The sequence below is a fragment of the Lobosporangium transversale genome (genome assembly GCF_002105155.1).
Source record: "Lobosporangium transversale strain NRRL 3116 chromosome Unknown BCR41scaffold_37, whole genome shotgun sequence".
Lineage (NCBI taxonomy): Eukaryota > Fungi > Mortierellomycota > Mortierellomycetes > Mortierellales > Mortierellaceae > Lobosporangium > Lobosporangium transversale.
In genome coordinates, this window is record NW_019029015.1 from 163,994 (window position 1) to 180,843 (window position 16,850).

Sequence of the window (16,850 nt, forward strand, 5' to 3'; positions counted from 1 at the left end):
ATGTCAAGGTCTTTTGCTGAGCTCCCATTTCATTGAAGAGAAGAAAAAAAAAAAATGTCGATCTTAATAAGCATATTGGTGGCGTTTAAGAGGAGTAATAATAATAATAATGAATACTATTCACGAAAAATTGGGTTACGAAGATTTGCAAAAAAAAATTCTCGTCCCTAACATTCCTTGATCGCCCAACATGCATGAACCGTCAAATATTTTCAATAAAAAAAAACTCCGCGATGCAAGATGGCATGGGCAAACAACGAGGAAGCATATCAATTGCTTGATCAGTGTCCTCCTCTTATTCGTTCACATCCATTATTGGCGTTTGCTTGTTTGTCTATTAAGCTTTCTGTCTGGCCGTTCAACACAAAGAAACCCATGCATGATTGATGCCAAGCCCGAAAACAGCAATGTAGCACATGTCATGCATGAAAGATAGGGCCCTTGGCACCATGGCTATTGCTATGTTCAACTTATACGGACCCCGAAAACTTGAAAAGATATATAAATTCATCCTTCTTCCTCCCCTCATTACCGCTCACACTCTCTCAATACGTTCTTTCGCCGTCTGGTGCAGTATCCTTATAAGCAATGAAGTTATGCCAACCGGACATAGTGACATCACCATGACAGGGGGGATAGCCTGGTCGAGTTCCATCTCGTTCATTTTCCATTCTTGAGTAAAACCCTGTTAATATGTCAGGAAGGTAAAACAAGACTGTAGTGACCCTTTATAACTTGATCGTATTAGCAAGACCTGTTGCAGAAAATTTCAGCTTTCGTTTTATTTTGAAAGGTTCAACCTCACAGAGGATCGTAGGCTTCAAGCACATCCGAGTATATCAGCGGCTGTATGCTCCATGGCAAATCCATATCTTGCTAACCCCGAGGCGAGTGATGATAGACTTTTGAATATAATCATTGAAGTTGCGGTCAATGTTGATCGGTGGACGGTGGTTATCGTGGTAGACTCTCGATATAAGTTTGTCCTTTAAATAAAAATATCTGATCTTGTTATCAACAAGGGCGCACGTTCTGTTAAAGATTTATTTGCTATATACTGAAGTGCCTAAAAGTAGAACACTGCTTATTTACATGAACAAAAAAGGGGCGCAAAAAAAAAAAAAAAAAAAAAAAAGTTCCCTCATGTCCCTTAGAGGCTCTTGTTGAAGCGATCAGCAACGGTCTTCCAGTTGATAACCTCCCAAATGGCCTTAAGGTAATCAGGACGCACGTTCTTGTACTGAAGGTAATAAGCATGCTCCCAAACATCAATACCTAACAAAGGAATGAGGCCAGTGGTAGCTTTGAGGGGGTCCTGGTTGGCAGTTGTAGCAATCTCGAGTCGTTTGAACTCCTTGTTATAGCCCTACATGTTGCAGAAACCGGAGTTGGGCGGCACCAGATTAGTAGCTGGTTTGTTTGTGTGTAGAAACTAACACTAATGTAAAAACCAAATTCGAGATGTAACATACCAACCAACCCCAGCCAGATCCCTGGACAGCAGCGGTCTGGGCGTTGAACTTCTGAATGAAATTGTCAAGAGAGCCCCAGGTCTTCTCGATCTCTTTAAGAAGCTCACCGGTGGGCTTCTCTCCGCCACCGCTCGACTTGGGGGCCAAGTTCTCCCAGAAGAGAGTATGGTTGAGATGGCCTGAAGGAACAACCCACCAAAATCGGTATCAATGAGCATTTAGTAAGGTTAATTAAATTATATAAGATAAAATCCGGTTATATTCACGTGCGTTTCCCGCCTTACCACCACCATTGAACTTGATAGCAGACTGGATGGCGATCTCATCGTTGACATCATTGGCCTGATAGGCCGATCCGAGCTTCTCCTCAGCAGCGTTCAAAGCATTGATATAAGCTACATGATGGGGATAGGAAAAAAAGAGCGTGAGAAAATAATGATAATAATAACATCAGGGTAGTATTCTCGCATTATACATACTTTGGTGGTGCTTAGAGTGGTGGATCTTCATAATTTCACCGCTAATATGGGGCTCCAAAGCCTATTACACGTCGATGAAAAGAGTATAAAAACTTTTTTTTAACAAAAAAAAGGTTTTTGGTTCACGAAACGCGAAAAGGACGCGTATTGAAGAGGGTAGAGGAAGGCAGGACTAGATCATATACCTCATAAGCATAAGGAAGAGCTATTTTCGTAAGCAATAAGCGATTATTTAATAGGCGCGAGAACATTCAGGTTAGTCTTTAGTGACCCTTCTTTGGATATTCATAAACGCGCCTGCTTGGGCTGCGCAAAAACTAAATGTACATTTTTTTACTCGATGAACAACCAATGGGCATGCAAACAAGAAAATGACATACCAGGCAGAGTGTGCTTATAACGAAGGCCAGCAAAAGCGGAGGGCTTGCTGATAGAGGCAAATGAGCGCGGAATGGAACGAAGCATGGTCGGTAAGATCTGTCGAAGTGGAGTGAAGTGCTGTTTGTCAACAGAATTGTGAATCAGTTTATAAACCAAATGTGTGAGTAGAGCACAAACTTGGCCCTATTATTACGTCATTAAAAATAGTCACGCAAAAGTCCTCAAGAATATGATTCACCACAAATTCAGCCTGGATAACCATTGCTTTCAGTATGGGGTACATTTCTCAGCTCTGGCACTGGGGCTTGCATATAATATCCTTCCGTTATTCCAGAGTAACTACGTTTCAAAAACAATGGCTGGCTTGACACCCTAAACTCTTTTCATAGGCCTGCAGTCATAATATAGCACGTAAACATTGTATATATCGTGGCGTTTTTTTTTTTTTTAAAGTCAGTTATTTCAACTCTGCTATATTTTTCTTCAGGCCTTTCTGGGAAATGATCCTGCTACTTGTGATGCATTCACGGATGGCCTTAAAGAAGCTATTATTGAAGGGAAAAGCAATGCCTGCATCCATGATTCCACGGAACATAAATAAAAGGGTAGACCGCAGATGACATTGCATATGTTGTACCCCGCCATTAATGGTGAACTATGTCTGGTAAATGCTGCAATATAAGCGACGAATCTCCACTTGTCCGATAAACTTTTCAAAGGATGGGCACTTCTTGGAGATATAATATTCGTTAACTCCAACAACCACATAGTCAAGTGAGCGCACTTAGAAAGAAGTATCAAGCCAGAGAGAGCGACAACAATAAAATAAATTAATAATAATAAATAAGAGTACCTTCTATTCACCTTTTGTACAAAGTGGGATTGGAATGATCCATGCAATGAGGAAAGTCTTGGGCTTGACCCAAACACCGAGCTACTCCTACAATACCTTCTTGGGGCTTTTTCTCTGTTGGCCAATGCATTCAGGAACGTTTCACCTGACATGGCTGAGATTGTTTTTCCCACCATTAATGCTAAAGTGAAGTCTAACCAGTAGAAGATGATTGTGCAGTTCAAAAGAATGATCCTGCACAATGGGTATCCCAATAGAGCAAAGGTTATGGCTATTCACTTTTTTCAACGAGGTAAACTTGCTCCTCAATATAAAGGTCCTTTCACTGTTGTTCGGCGTACTACTGGTGGCGCATATATTCTTAAGGATGGCGCTGGCGAACTTCTTGGCCACTACTATAGACTGCCTTCTCAAGCCTGTCTTGGGCGATCTTGACGATGCCGATATTCACGAATTAGAGTTAGTTGCTAACCACCATACCACTGAGTCTAGTGGAGGGATGTAAAATGGAAAGGTTTTCCGCCTGAAGCCAAACCTTGGGAACCTAGAGGCCATTTCATTGAGAAAAAGTGTATAAACGACTATGGGAAGAGTCGCAACCTCTCCGTCGATGCAAGACCTCAATCACAGTCTTGTCGGAAACTGCAGGTTATCCGAGGTCAGCAAACGGGCAGCGCCAAAAGCACGGAAGGTTAGATGCACGCAGCAATGCTTGCAGCGTTGGTGGGTAGAGCAACATGCAGAAGCGATGTGAGAAGGGTCATACTCGTGTACGCCACCACTCATAGCCATAAGACCTATAGCACCATGATATACTCGTAAAAGAGCTTATTTTTATTTTATAATATTTTTCTCCATACCTGTCATGAAATCACTAGAGGGTTATTTTTTCCCTGAAAATTACGTGAGGGTTCGTTTTTTTCTCAACCGTGGAAAAGGGGATTATGGCTTTATCGGCTCTGCTTTCAGCCTTTCCCTGGGGAAGGATTGTGATTATAATTACCTTAATCCCTTTATCTAAATAGCTAATTTACATCAGTATTCTTTTCTGATCATCAAAATAATGACCCTCATTCTTGCCTCGTTACATTTCAAGCCCATTATTAATTTATATCAGGTTTGATTCCCTAGTAACCGCTGTAGAGACATTGAAGACCACTTTCTAATCCGGTCCCCACTATATCCCTCGATTTGCTTCGAGTAGCCATATTACCATGAATCGTGCTCTTGACTGAAAAAAAGCAGAGTAGCATAATTCAAGGATCAAAGATTCAAGCGACACGACTGTGTCCCTTTTTTTGAAAAGTGTCAAACGTACAGCCACAAATATTTACGTAATAAGAGACGACTGGTGGCAAAAGCATGTAACGGTTGGATTGACAGTGGCTGAAATGAAATACTGTATATCAGTATAAAGGGAACAGATCCGCCCTTTCCTTTCTCTCTTTTTTGTCTTATTTACTTTCCAGCTTTTTCGCTTTCATTGCCTTTTTTCCTTTCTTCCCTAAACACTCCATACTCTTGTTACTCCTCCTTCCTTAGTCATATCACGAGTTCATCTCATCAATTAGCCCACTGGTTTTTCTCCTTCCTCACCAGCTAATTCACTTTTTTGTCTAATAATCACACCAATGACAGACGAAATTTCACTTGTTTGCATTCTCGATGGAGCGTCAACTACATTCGAAGTGGACATCAATCCCCGAAGAACTATCAACTATCTCAAAAAGGCGATCAAGAAAGAAAAAGAAAATGCTCTTCAAGGCATTGATGCCAACGAACTCAATCTTTATCATGTCTCTGTTCCTGATGAGGGGACTACAGTCAATATCGCCAATGTTGAATCAAAAGAGTCACTCACCAGAGGATCAATCAAGCTTTCCAACTTATTTGGTACGTCACCTTTGCCTGAGGAGACTATCCATATCTTTGTTCAGCAGCTATTGGAAGGTAAGGGATTAGCTGTTTGTTCTCAAAGCTTTGTGTGTGACATCATTGATCAGGAAGCAATTCTCGAAATATCATTGATCTTTCTGATTTTTATCTTTCTAATTTTTTTTTTTTTTTTTTTTTTTTTTTTTAATCACAGCTGTCATCTGGACGAAGACCTCAAGTATCCTTGCATGGGTTAGGCAATATGAACGACCCATCGGCACTAAACAAGCTCCGGTATGTTGTCTATTGTGTTTATATTTTGCGTGTACATCGCTATAAGTTATGAGTAGACGGAAGATTTTGTGCTGATTCCTTATTATTCTTATTATTCTTATTATAGCTTGTTACATCTTTTGGTTCAGAATTCCCACTTCGCCGCCGAGAGGAAACCCTTCACGTATTATGGGGTGGAAATCCTTGTAGAAAGGGCGTCTTTGGGCGATTTAAAAACCGCAGCAATGACGACAAGAGCCTACATCCAATCCCATTTCTTGCCTGTGGGCCAGGTACAGGCAAAAGCAGGTTCCTCCAATTTCTTGGAGGAGTACTACGTGAAATGGCCAACTCTTGCGGTGACCAGAGCGTCGAAAGCGCCTTCTCCAATATGGTCTCAATCAATATTACCTATGGCAGTGACACTGCTGCCAGTCAGTTCGATGTCAAGACTGGAGGCGAAGCATCTATCGCCGTTAGATTACTCTACGAATATTTTATCAATACCAAAGACTCCGGTATCAAACCCAAAGTCGATTTTGACTCTTTTCTGCAAAAGGGAGGCGTTGAGCAACTCGATTTGTACGCCGTCATACAGGTTATTCAATCTGATATCATCAGCCGCGGTACATCCACCAACGATTTCTCTGTGCTGGTCATCGGCATCGACGAAGTGGATCAATTATACAAAGTTTGCCCAAACACTCTTCAAGAAGCTGTACGCGCTATTGGAGCACTGAGCTGTAGCATGGCAAAGCCTTTTTGTATCCCTATTATGGCAGGTATAATCCTAGAACCCGTCATAAGCATGGCCATGGGATCATATATTATCCTACCCCTACCTCTTCCTCTTCTTACTGACGCCGACGTGATCGAAATTGGCCTTAAGCTACCCTGACTATAGACGGTAAGGTTCTGCATCTGACTGAAGACTACCTAAAGAATGATATACTGTTCCGCCGTAGTATTGCAGACATCGGTGGGGTGCCAAAGGCTGTGGAGCTTTTCTATCACCTCTTTGTGGATCGCTTAAAGAGTATCAAAGAAGTGTCTGACCAGGCTGAAGACCTTTTGGAGTGTCTGCGCAATGTCAATATCGTGGCCATTATGCAGGGCCTGGCAGATCGTTTAAGCAAACTCTATCCTTTTCAGGGCTACGTGGAGCTCATGACACCTGTACTTGCAAAGGCTATTTTTGATATCCCAGTCGTAATGTATTGTATTATTGGAGATGGCACAACCATTACCTATGAAAACCTCATGACAACCGGTGTAATACATCTGGAACAAGCTAAGGAGCGTGACATGTATCATGTACGTGTCCCATATTTGTGGCTAGTTATATTGGTTGACGCTTCCAAGAAATGTCAATCCAAGTCGCCTTTGAAGTACTGCACCGCTTTTATCGATTCAGAGCAAGGTGTCTCCTGGGCAGGCTGGGAACGCTTCAATATGAAGTTCTTGGCTCTACGTCTATGCCTTTTCTCTTACCTCGGAAAACAGACTGTGACTCTGGAGGAACTTTTTGAAGGTGGCTGAATTTGACCCCGAGTTTCCAGAGTTTGAAGTTGAAATTCCAGACCACCGCAGTGTTACAGTGCATCAATTGCTCGAAACGTTCCCTGATCACGAGGCTGCGAAGGATGTGGACGGCATGGAGCATACTAACTTTCTTCGAGAGTTTCACAAGGTATTTGTTAATGGCAAGGGTGCCCCAGCTGATGGCTTTACGCAACTGCGTTTACAGGACAGAGGAGGTAGAGGAGATACTGTGCCTTTGTGTTTGTTTTGTCAAATGAAGTGGACCGAAGGAGAGGATTCAAAGGAGCATAGCGTTATCGACCAAACAACGATTGACGAGGAAATTACCAAGATTGCCAAAGTGAACGAAGTTCTTAAGGAACGATGTCAATCCTTGGAATGTGCCTTTGGTATCTTTTCAAATCGATGTGAATCTTCCTCCAAAGTGGAGCTTCACTCCCATACATTCATGGTACACAAAGGAAACTTCCGGGAATACTATGGGTACACGTTTGCAGGTCGTGCACACTTCTCAGGTTATAATTTTTTTCTGTAATCGTTCTATATATTTTATATGTTTCAATAATACCATTATCATGTTATACAGCGTCTTCCAGACCTGAACACCATATCAAGCATGTTCCTGGAGTTGGGAAGAAAATCTGTGAAGAAATCGTGAGCGAGCGAAAGAAACGACGATTTGAGAACGAAGAAGATTTTAAGAAAAGGGTGAGAATGTTTCCAAAAAAGGAGCAAGCGTCGCTTTTATTCTAACCAATCAATCACCAGCGAACCGACTTTGCAAACTGAGAGATGGATCCATGAAATCTGGCATTTGTCGCTGTGAGCAAGGAGATCAAAGTATTAGTCAAACTAGAAGTGAATCAACGGTTTTCGAGAACAAGCAGGTCCTTGTTAATTTTTGAAATCGCTTATGTAAAATACAATAAATGCAATAGAAACTCTAAACGTCATATATATGTATCGTAAACAACATCAAGTATGAAAGATGAAAATAAGTATATTTCCTAGGAAAGACGTATACGTTTATTAATTTGAGAATTTGAGAATGAATAGCCTCTGCTTGAATATCCGCTCGAGCCGCTTATATTTGTTTTATGCCTCCTCCCGCTGCGTATAAAATACATCAGATCAGAATGTCGCGCCATAACTATCGGATCGGATCATAAAGAAAAAGAGGAAAAAAAAAAAAAAAAAAAAAAAAGCGAAAAACGTGTTTATATTTTTATTTCTTAGTAAACCAGAATCCAAGAGCAATGGCGGTCAGCACTGCGAGACCAGCTCCAGTGTACAACCCCAAGTTCCCAGCACCACCAACATTCTTCTCTGCAGCCGATCGACGGCGTCGTCGTTTCTTTTTGTCTGTCGATGAGGATGGTGCTGAGGACAAAGAGGATGAACTGGTAGAGGTACGAGTGGAAGTACGAGTTGTAGACGAGGAAGTATAGAATGAGGTTCCTACATACCCGAACGTGCGCTTAATCTCGGTCCAGTAGTAGTTGCTCCAATTCTGGCGGGTAATGTCCTGCTCTCCAATAGGGACGCCCTCCTGCTTGAACTTGATCACTGTCGAGTCGGTATTCTGCGAAATGTCCAAGGTAACAGTGGAATAATGGCCTAGAGGAAATAAAAGAAGAAGTAAAATAACATAGTACATTGGAGATGAGCCCAAGGTCTCGGATAGAGACAGTCAGAGTTATGACTATATTGCTGAAAATAGATCACTCACCTGCAGGCCAGGAGCCCAAACGCCAGTTCTGGACAATTTTCTTGTCTTGGACCAGTTCTTTGATCTCGCCTGTAACATTACCGTCAAAAAAGCTGAACTTTGCTCCGACCTTGGGCTCAATGGTTGACTTGTTACTACGTGTCCATGCCTGAACCTTGGCTTGATTTAAGAGCACATCATAAACATCCCGTGCAGATGCTTGCATTTCAATCGACTCTTCCAGAGTAGTAGTATTAACGGCGGCAGCGCCACTGAAGGTAGTGCTGATATTATTGGCTTTGACAGTAGAGGGAATAGGGGTAGATGTACCTGACGATGACACAGGAGTAGAGGGCTTTGAAAAATCACTGTCAACCTGAACATCCTTGCCATGGACTATACACATGAAAGCAAATTAAAGAAAAAAGAAAAATGGCCTCAGTCATTATCAAAGTCCAATCGAAAAACATAAATAAAAGAATTAATAATAATTGAAAAAAAAAAAAAAAAAAAAAAAAAAAGAGGGACTGTAACATACCACGAATGAGATCTCCTGCAAACTTCTCAAGCTTATTGCGGAGAAGAGGAGCCAGATCCTTGCGGATCAAATCTCTGATAGGTTGTTTGGCATTACTATCAGCATCAATAGTAACATCGAACTACAAAAATATAGAGTATATATACTAGTTAAGAATCTTCCTAACGAGCTGGGGATGAATATTGACAAATTGCCCCAAACGTCTACTTACGACATAGTCTTCAATATCGGTGTCATGAGCGACTTCAGGGATCTCAATCCTGCCATTGACATCGGTTCCATCAGCAGTCTTGCCTAGAAGCGTAAAAAAAAAATTAATTAGTGCCAACCAATCAAAGAGGAAATACGATTAGAGTGCGACGTTTTAAAAAATAAACAGGATCGAGATTGTCTGTTCAATTTGGTGGCGAGAGTTGCTTACATCCCCCTCTTCCCAATTCAAACTTCTATCAAGCAGTTCTTATTTATTTTATTTTATTTTTTATTTTTTACCTTCAAAAGTGATAGTAATAGCAACGTCAAAGATAGTGATGATCTTGCCCTTGCGCTGATTTACATCCACATCTCCTGTCACATTTGTCACAGCGAGGGTCTTGACTGTTGAACCATTCGCCTCTGCCGAAACGTTACTTAGCTCATTCTCAAAGTAAGTTCTGGCCCAGTTGATACAGTTTTTGTCAACCCAGTGCCTATAAAGTAATATAGATAAGCATTTGTTTCTTGTGTTCCTTCTGTCAAATATATTCCATGTAAAATAAAAAAGTTTAAAAAGTACGAGGAATAATAATGAGCTGCAAGGAAATGGAACATGCTTTACCAGTTGTTGACGTTCTTCATGTCCTTACTCATGGTGGAGAGATGTGTATTATATGGATAAAGAATAAAAACCTTTGGGGAGAGAGAGAAAGAGAGAGGGATAGCGAGTGTGAAATATTCAAGTCGATGGCAATTCGAATGAATGAAAGAGTCCGATGGAAAAGAAAAAAAGAAGAGTGGAAAAGAATGGAAAAGTGAGGATCATTGTCTTTGTGTTCCCCTGATCAGAAACATGGAAAAAAAGACGTCACTTTTTTTAAATTTAGCCTTTAATTCTTTTTCATTCTTTCTAACAGTTCCTGCCAAACGCAAACCCCCTATTCCTACGCCACACAAGAATCCTAGTTAGAAGATGAAGACGGCACCGCCATCAACGCCAAGTTCTCCAATGACGTCTCTTGATCAACATAGTACACCAGCTTTGCATCAAACCCATTCTGCTGTAGATATCGCACACGACCAATGTCAAGTAATCGCTTGCATTGTTGGCCTAGGCGAGCTCGTGCCTGGAAATCCATTGTGGGAATATGGGTACTATCATTAAAACATGAAGAGTAGTATTAGATAAAAGAAAAAGAAGCAGCATCCAGTAAGAATATGAATGGGCTAAACAGCATCATGTTGATCCATTGAAGAAGGAAAAAACAAAAAAAACAAAATAAAATAAAATAAAATTTGGCATTCACATACCTGAGTTTATCCAATGCAGAGTCAGCTTCGATACGGTGGTCGTCGTCATCACCAGTGATATCATTAGGGCTATTAGCATTGTTTTCATCACTGCTATCAGGCTTACTATTACTCGTTTTCTCGGTCTTGGTCTGGTTCACACAAACAGCCCAGCTGCTCATACGCGTCAAATAGACAAACTCTTCAGGATTAATGTCAATCTCTTCCAAGAATTCCTGATTGGGATACATGTAATGATGGCACAATTGATGACAACAAAGCGCTATAAGAATGCCCTTGACAGGTGAAGGGAGACTTGAGCGACCACGTTCGCTGGCAAAGAAAAAGAAATAAAGATACTTATTAATATCATATCGAGTAATTGTATCCATCACATCCTCGTTTTTCAACCCTTTGGCAGATACTCACGTCGCTTGGAAGTTGGTAAGACATTTGAGCGTCAAATCTGTTGCGCCTCCGCACAAGTGTTTCGATATAGCTACAACCGGTTTCTTTTGCACATATTGTGGTTCCTTTGATCCTCCTTCATCTTTGGACTTCTCTTCAACAGGTGGTGTCCTCTGTGTCGCTGTGACATCTATCCTCAATTCAGGCACTTCTGCCAAAACCAGATCTTTGATATCCATAGTGTGCCTCTTCACTAATGACTTGATCTCCTCCTGACCTAGCAGAATGCTGTCAAACTTATTCCTAGAGGGAGTCCGATCTACAAGGACAAAAGTTGCTGTTCCATGATCATCCACCGCAATTTTGAGGTAATTTGATAGCTCTCCACGACCTGCGCCAAACTCGACATAGCATGTGGTTGGATCATCCAACATATGAAGTCGTTCCATATTCCCAAGAAGGGATGCTTGTTGACGAGCATGCTTGATATTCTTAATCATCTTTCTAGTTACATCGCAGCAGTTTGGACAAGCAATCTGAGGTGTTCGTTGAGTGTTTTTTTTTTTTTTTTAAACAATTTACTCGATATCCGTTTTTTGTGTTGGCTTGGAACTTACTTGCGCTCATCTAAGGCAGGATGGTCCAAAATCACTGTCTGGATTTCTGGAACATATTTCGTGTACATATCCTGGATTTTTTTAACTAAGGCCACAAATTGATCACTAGAAAGTGTTGAGAGGATGTCGCTGTTTGTTTGAATTGCCTTTGCTCCTGAGTTTGAGGGTTGAGCAGCCCCTTGGCTATCCCCAATGTCTGATGATCCTTTGGGCGCTGGTAAGGTGAGATTAATATCCTTTGAGTATTGGGCTGGTTCATCCTTTGGGCGTGCATTGCATTTATACAAATGAGCCTTTAGATCGTCCGCCCAAGCAGTGCTGGAAAGTAGTCAATAGTTTTAATGTTATGAATGGCTAATTTTGATAAAAAACCCGATCCAAAGGGACAAGTAACCAGGCAAAGCCATCTCTTTCAATTGAACACTTACTGACTGGGATCGAATGGACATGGAATACGTTTTCGGGCCGTTTGTTGAAAGCCTTCGCCTTCCGTTTTGGCTCCATTCTCGTTGGCATTGGATGTTGATGTGGGATCAGCCGTAGTTTCGTACATCGAATGCTCTCCACAAAACTTATTGCCAAGTTTCGTGGTGAGGCTACAATACTTGCCCTTGCTCAGTAACAAGAAATGACATTGCCTCGGACGTGATGGGACTGGGGGAGGGGGCCCTATAAGAACATAGGCGATAGGAAGGAAAGAGGTAATCATTGCCTTGGCGTCAGTCCTTCATAGGTGATTCCTTTTTGCCCTGGATTAATAATAGTCCAATGTCCACAATTCATCCGCTACTGACCCTTGGTCTTCTGACGTTTGTTGCGAGGTCTGTGGTTGAGAACAGGTGGCTCGAGAGTTCCTGCTAACGCCTTTGCCACCGGATCAGTCCCATTCTCATGAGGTCGTTTCGTGTCCTTGTTGTCGCTCATTGCAATTGATGTCAAGATGTTAAATAAATCTTTTTGCGGTGTGTTTTGATAAATTCGCCCAATAATCAAGAAATAGTGACTGTTGACCATTTGATTTGCCACCAAGGCCTAATTGATCAATACAACATTCTTCGCCCTCGAAATAAGCAACCGATTCTTCACCAGTTTCATAAAACAGCATTCAGAAAGTCATCCAATTGTGGGATTTTGGCTCCTTTTCTCATTCATACTCTATTTTCCTCTTCTAATGGATCCATCAGGACTACCTCGAACATCTGGTTCCACCCAAACGTCATTCCCTAATGCTTACAGCCAGAACACAAACAACAGTGGTACGAGCGACAGTGGGGGCTACTATGTTCCGCCTTCGTCCGAGCTAACATCCTCAGATCATGATAACGCATTGGGAGTCATCGAAGCAGCATTCAAACAAACAGACTGTATGCTGGATCAGCGAGATATGAAAGCGTTTGGTAAGTTTACAAATCTAATATCTCTTTCCCACTCCATCTGCACTACTGGAGTGAGGCTTTCATTTACCAATAGGTATTTTTCATTCCTCTACTATATCTATCAGGAGATAATTCAGAGAGCATCTTTCAGGAACTCAACAATATCAGGAAGAAACAGTTGGCATTGGCTGCGAAACATATCAGTATTGAGACAGTTGCAGACGATGACAGGTCATTAGCACCTGATGGGAAACTTTTAGATGCGGCCGAGAAGGACGAAATTGATCCATTCCAATTCGCGAGGAAAGGAAAAGAACTGCAGGATCTCATGGCCAGTGTATGTTTTACATTCCAGATCGTTTCCCTTTCATGCCTCATGTCTTTTTTTTTTTTTTTTTTTTTTTTTTTTTTTGTTGGTAATAAAAGACAGGAAAAACTGATGATTGTTCTCGATTCGATCTCTTTGTATTTTGCTCTTTCTTTTTATCTTCATATGTTATGTTAGCTGGAAGATCTAGGTCGATCCATGTATGTTGAACATGTTGCTTGTTTGGACAAAAAAAAAAGTTATGTTGTAAAGGGTTTTTTTAAAAAAAAAAAAAAAAAAAAACTGATTTCATTCATCCTATGCTCTTATGGCAACTTTAGGTCTGATTTCCATGAACTTTCGAATTCGACCAAGAAACAGCCAACATTTGTTTCATATCCTTCATCAGCTCCAAGAAAATAGTATTTGTCCATTGTATAAATAGTACATTTATTTCCTTCATTTAATATATACCCATTTCTCTTTGGAAATAAATCATTACTTTTTATTAACCGTAGATGCGGTTGCGGTCCCTCTTGTGAAGTAATAAGTCCTTGACCTCCCCATAAGTTCGATGCAAGCTTGCATATCGCCTTTGTATATTTGAGCAAAGTATAACAGAAAAAAATTTTCTATTGATTCATTGCGATTTTGATGCGTCAGAGAACCAGCCTTCAGTCTTGACTCTTTCTAATTTACGCTGCACAAGTTCTTTGAGAGTCCATTCCCGTGGGTGGTCGCGCTCATAAAGAAAGTATGCACCAACTCCACAGACAAGCGAGAATACCACATCGCCTCTCCTAAATGCCAAACAGGAATATGATAGGTAGCATCAGTAAGCAAGCTCTTTATAAAGTAAAATAAAAGTAAATAATAATAATAATAACAATAACAATAATAACAAATAAATAAATAAAAGGAATAAGCATGTTACTTCGGTCAGGAATGTAAAAGTAGCAGGTAAGATTCTTACTTGGAAATGAGATATGTGTATTTGACGGGCATGATCGATTTAAAGAATGAGAGACAAATGCGACGAATGTTGATCACATCTAAACTAAATCGCCACCAAAAGGAAAATTGAAATATCCAGTCATAGAGTTGTATATCTCGCTACCAGTATACCGTCTATTTTTGAACAACTTATCAAGATGCATTAAATTTCTTACAAAATGATGAAAGCTTACAAATTTTTGAAGGCGCTCCTAACGCCTATGAACTCGTTGGCTTGAACTTGTTGGGCCTCGTTTGTGTAGTCATATGGGACAGGCACACACGCACGATGTTCTCGGATTCGACCATGTCACGATCACAATATATCTGACAGCTTCGTATGCAGCTTTCTGAGCTTTTCTCAAGTCCCAAGTCTCTCCGAGATACCATTTGTTGAGATAAAAAGACCGAAGTCTTTCCCCCTCTCCATCCCTGTACAGGTACTCCAAGTACGAATTGATCCCTGAAAGCGTCATGGGCGGCAGCGCTGACTCGATCAGATCGATAGGCCTTTCTCTCTTCAAGCAAGTGACAGTACTTGATATAAGGCCCGTACAAGAACGATCGACGGATGGTGGTGAAGCGGCGGACTTGGGGCTCCCCTAGGTTCAGAGCTATTCCAACCATTGTCTTTACCTCTCCAGGATCCATCCCAACGACAAACGGTGTCGGGCCGGAACTTGAGGACGTTTCATCGAAAACAACCTTGACACTCCTTAGCATCTTGGAGCCTCGTTTCCAGTTAATGCTAGAGGCATGCGCTCTTTCCGTATCCGAAGTGTCAGACTCATCGTCCGAGGAGATTGGTCCAGAGTCAGGAGCCCTTGGGGGCACGGAAGTATGTGGTGCTCCACCTCGCGCACGTTTCGCGGCCGCAGACGGGACGGCGCTGAGCTTTCGCTTGGCACTAGTACATAAGTGAGCCTTTGATGATGAGCTTTCAGCTTCCTGCTCCTCAAGTTGCAAAAGAGCGCCTTCCATGTCATGAATGAATGCCTTGTCCAGGTCGAACTCGTCGTCACCCTCACCAAAAGATCGCCATTTTCATCATCGGGTGGGGGTCTGAATGAAGACGCTCGAGCTTTTGGACGCTCCTTAGTGGTGTCATATGATAACAGGTTGAGCACGAGTCCATTGGTGCAGATGGTCCCCTTCAACTTGAACCGATCCGATAATGTATCCATTTGCAGCCCCATCTTGCCATGATATCCGTTTATGCGCCGACGGGTTCGAACAGGGCAGAGCAAGCTATTGATCAACAACCCCTTACACCTCAGAACCAGCCGGACAGCTTCAGCAACGGTCGCGTCATTTGCTAATTCTAATGCATGGAGGGCCTTACAACGCGTGTCCTCGTGGCCGTGGAAGATGTGCAACAAATCCTCCTCAGATAGGTAGATGAATGTAGGCATGTGTTTACTTTTTGGAAAGTCTGCAAACTTTCCTGTTTGGCTATTTTTCTCGAAAAAGTAGTCAATCGGGTTTTTGTTTCCTGGCCGCTGTCCAGTCTCAGAGAGAACTGTCTGAGATACATCCAATTAAAAAAAAAAAAAAAAAAAAAAAAATCAAACCTGGCTTTGGTACTTTGGCTTTACCACAATAAATGATGCTGTGTATTTGTCAAACGATCGAATTACAATAATGGTCATAAGAAGGGATAGCAGAAACAGCATGGATACGTCTATCGAGACTTTGGAAGTTTGTTGACATTGAGCATTGAATATTCCGCCAAATCCCCTCTTAATCTCACTCATGCGCGCTGGGTATGGCTCGTGCTCACACAAATTATCTACACTCACTTGACTTGCCAGTAAAAATTAGCAAGAATGGTCTCAAAAGCCCTTTTAGTGAAAAGCAATATCAACTACCATACCAAAGGTTTGGAGCGGGCATTTGTATTCGTGTTCATTGACGACCAGGGCCACTTGAGCTTGCTTGCGACATCTAGTGTCATGTTATACATTTCAATGGCTCAAAGATCCATTTCCATCCTTGGGTATAAGTAATTTAGAATATGTATTGCCAGCAAAACTGATTTCTATTTGAAAAAGAGACTGTACTCAAAATGAACAAGAACACTCGACTTAAAATGTTTCTAACAAACAATGTTTATTGCTAACTATTTAACATGTTACCGCGTCGGAACTGTGCACTACTCGAAGGAAGGGTAGCTTCTGAACCAAAGGAGCTTTTTTGTTGTTGTTTTTTTTTTTTTTTTTTTTTTTAGAAGGAAGTCTTGATATTAGTGAATTATTAAGTTGTTTGCTGGTTGCCTTTAGTTGTCTGTGTAATTCGTTGTGTGAGCGAAGCCATGAGTTGTCTGTCTAGTATCATATATTGCTCCAGATTATGTGTGATAAATAGCATACATCTTTTGTCGCCTGTTTTGCTGCCGTAGTCCAAGGTTTTTATTTCAAAAGCATGGCATCAATTTTTTTTTTCACAATTGCTCAAACTGAATTTGCTGTCCAAAAAAGGTAGTGTTGTAAGTGTTGTATTCAATTTAGTGTTAATGAAAGTTAAGCGGGCGGGATTCTCATTTG

General features: G+C 41.4%; 6 protein-coding genes across 6 annotated transcripts; 2 read left to right on the forward strand and 4 right to left on the reverse strand.

Annotated features, from left to right (window-relative positions):
* Positions 1 to 1,128: 1,128 nt before the first annotated feature.
* Positions 1,129 to 2,480, reverse strand: BCR41DRAFT_359298 (Mn superoxide dismutase). Its single transcript, XM_022025191.1, has 6 exons — positions 2,332 to 2,480; positions 2,137 to 2,156; positions 1,952 to 2,012; positions 1,757 to 1,867; positions 1,473 to 1,651; positions 1,129 to 1,366 (listed from the first exon to the last, which is right to left on the reverse strand). The coding sequence occupies exons 1-6, from the start codon at positions 2,414 to 2,416 to the stop codon at positions 1,151 to 1,153; spliced, it is 672 nt and encodes a 223-aa protein (XP_021878421.1). The 5' UTR covers positions 2,417 to 2,480; the 3' UTR covers positions 1,129 to 1,150.
* A 2,336-nt stretch (positions 2,481 to 4,816) lies between these two features.
* BCR41DRAFT_399178 (hypothetical protein) lies at positions 4,817 to 7,533 on the forward strand (the record flags this gene model as incomplete). The annotated part of the gene is made up of 6 exons (XM_022029033.1): positions 4,817 to 5,135; positions 5,275 to 5,354; positions 5,461 to 6,115; positions 6,238 to 6,721; positions 6,852 to 7,326; positions 7,462 to 7,533. 6 exons carry the CDS (start codon positions 4,817 to 4,819, stop codon positions 7,531 to 7,533), a joined length of 2,085 nt encoding a protein of 694 aa, XP_021878422.1.
* Positions 7,534 to 7,881: 348 nt separating this feature from the next.
* Positions 7,882 to 10,114, reverse strand: BCR41DRAFT_359300 (activator of Hsp90 ATPase). The gene is made up of 7 exons (XM_022025192.1): positions 9,939 to 10,114; positions 9,614 to 9,810; positions 9,333 to 9,415; positions 9,122 to 9,242; positions 8,605 to 8,979; positions 8,342 to 8,492; positions 7,882 to 8,025 (listed from the first exon to the last, which is right to left on the reverse strand). Exons 1-7 carry the CDS (start codon positions 9,968 to 9,970, stop codon positions 8,007 to 8,009), a joined length of 978 nt encoding a protein of 325 aa, XP_021878423.1. The 5' UTR covers positions 9,971 to 10,114; the 3' UTR covers positions 7,882 to 8,006.
* An 88-nt stretch (positions 10,115 to 10,202) lies between these two features.
* On the reverse strand, positions 10,203 to 12,571 carry BCR41DRAFT_424465 (methyltransferase TRM13-domain-containing protein). The gene is made up of 6 exons (XM_022030433.1): positions 12,426 to 12,571; positions 12,060 to 12,300; positions 11,632 to 11,949; positions 11,036 to 11,518; positions 10,628 to 10,939; positions 10,203 to 10,471 (listed from the first exon to the last, which is right to left on the reverse strand). Exons 1-6 carry the CDS (start codon positions 12,553 to 12,555, stop codon positions 10,279 to 10,281), a joined length of 1,677 nt encoding a protein of 558 aa, XP_021878424.1. The 5' UTR covers positions 12,556 to 12,571; the 3' UTR covers positions 10,203 to 10,278.
* Positions 12,572 to 12,706: 135 nt separating this feature from the next.
* On the forward strand, positions 12,707 to 13,828 carry BCR41DRAFT_424466 (hypothetical protein). Its single transcript, XM_022030434.1, has 4 exons — positions 12,707 to 13,028; positions 13,133 to 13,344; positions 13,513 to 13,535; positions 13,656 to 13,828. Exons 1-4 carry the CDS (start codon positions 12,803 to 12,805, stop codon positions 13,735 to 13,737), a joined length of 543 nt encoding a protein of 180 aa, XP_021878425.1. The 5' UTR covers positions 12,707 to 12,802; the 3' UTR covers positions 13,738 to 13,828.
* On the reverse strand, positions 13,759 to 14,377 carry BCR41DRAFT_359306 (hypothetical protein). The gene is made up of 2 exons (XM_022025193.1): positions 14,288 to 14,377; positions 13,759 to 14,114 (listed from the first exon to the last, which is right to left on the reverse strand). Exons 1-2 carry the CDS (start codon positions 14,317 to 14,319, stop codon positions 13,955 to 13,957), a joined length of 192 nt encoding a protein of 63 aa, XP_021878426.1. The 5' UTR covers positions 14,320 to 14,377; the 3' UTR covers positions 13,759 to 13,954.
* Positions 14,378 to 16,850: the final 2,473 nt, after the last annotated feature.

What these genes read in the sequence shown, in the direction of transcription:
- BCR41DRAFT_359300 (XM_022025192.1), bottom strand. Translation starts at nt 9,970, where the DNA reads ATGAGTAAGGACATGAAGAACGTCAACAACTG. An exon ending in TATTACTATCACTTTTGAAG is followed by an intron (nt 9,416 to 9,613) that starts GTAAAAAATAAA and finishes TTACGCTTCTAG; the next exon opens with GCAAGACTGCTGATGGAACC. An exon ending in TGCAGGAGATCTCATTCGTG is followed by an intron (nt 8,980 to 9,121) that starts GTATGTTACAGT and finishes TCATGTGTATAG; the next exon opens with TCCATGGCAAGGATGTTCAG.
- BCR41DRAFT_359306 (XM_022025193.1), bottom strand. Translation starts at nt 14,319, where the DNA reads ATGCCCGTCAAATACACATATCTCATTTCCAA. An exon ending in TACACATATCTCATTTCCAA is followed by an intron (nt 14,115 to 14,287) that starts GTAAGAATCTTA and finishes TTTGGCATTTAG; the next exon opens with GAGAGGCGATGTGGTATTCT.
- BCR41DRAFT_359298 (XM_022025191.1), bottom strand. Translation starts at nt 2,416, where the DNA reads ATGCTTCGTTCCATTCCGCGCTCATTTGCCTCTATCAGCAAGCCCTCC. An exon ending in CTCTTCCTTATGCTTATGAG is followed by an intron (nt 2,013 to 2,136) that starts GTATATGATCTA and finishes GACGTGTAATAG; the next exon opens with GCTTTGGAGCCCCATATTAG. An exon ending in CCACTCTAAGCACCACCAAA is followed by an intron (nt 1,868 to 1,951) that starts GTATGTATAATG and finishes CCCATCATGTAG; the next exon opens with CTTATATCAATGCTTTGAAC.
- BCR41DRAFT_424465 (XM_022030433.1), bottom strand. Translation starts at nt 12,555, where the DNA reads ATGAGCGACAACAAGGACACGAAACGACCTCATGAGAATGGGACTGAT. An exon ending in CAAACGTCAGAAGACCAAGG is followed by an intron (nt 12,301 to 12,425) that starts GTCAGTAGCGGA and finishes ATGTTCTTATAG; the next exon opens with GGCCCCCTCCCCCAGTCCCA. An exon ending in TGTCCATTCGATCCCAGTCA is followed by an intron (nt 11,950 to 12,059) that starts GTAAGTGTTCAA and finishes ACTACTTTCCAG; the next exon opens with CACTGCTTGGGCGGACGATC.
- BCR41DRAFT_424466 (XM_022030434.1), top strand. Translation starts at nt 12,803, where the DNA reads ATGGATCCATCAGGACTACCTCGAACATCTGGTTCCACCCAAACGTCA. An exon ending in GCGAGATATGAAAGCGTTTG is followed by an intron (nt 13,029 to 13,132) that starts GTAAGTTTACAA and finishes TATATCTATCAG; the next exon opens with GAGATAATTCAGAGAGCATC. An exon ending in TGCAGGATCTCATGGCCAGT is followed by an intron (nt 13,345 to 13,512) that starts GTATGTTTTACA and finishes ATGTTATGTTAG; the next exon opens with CTGGAAGATCTAGGTCGATC.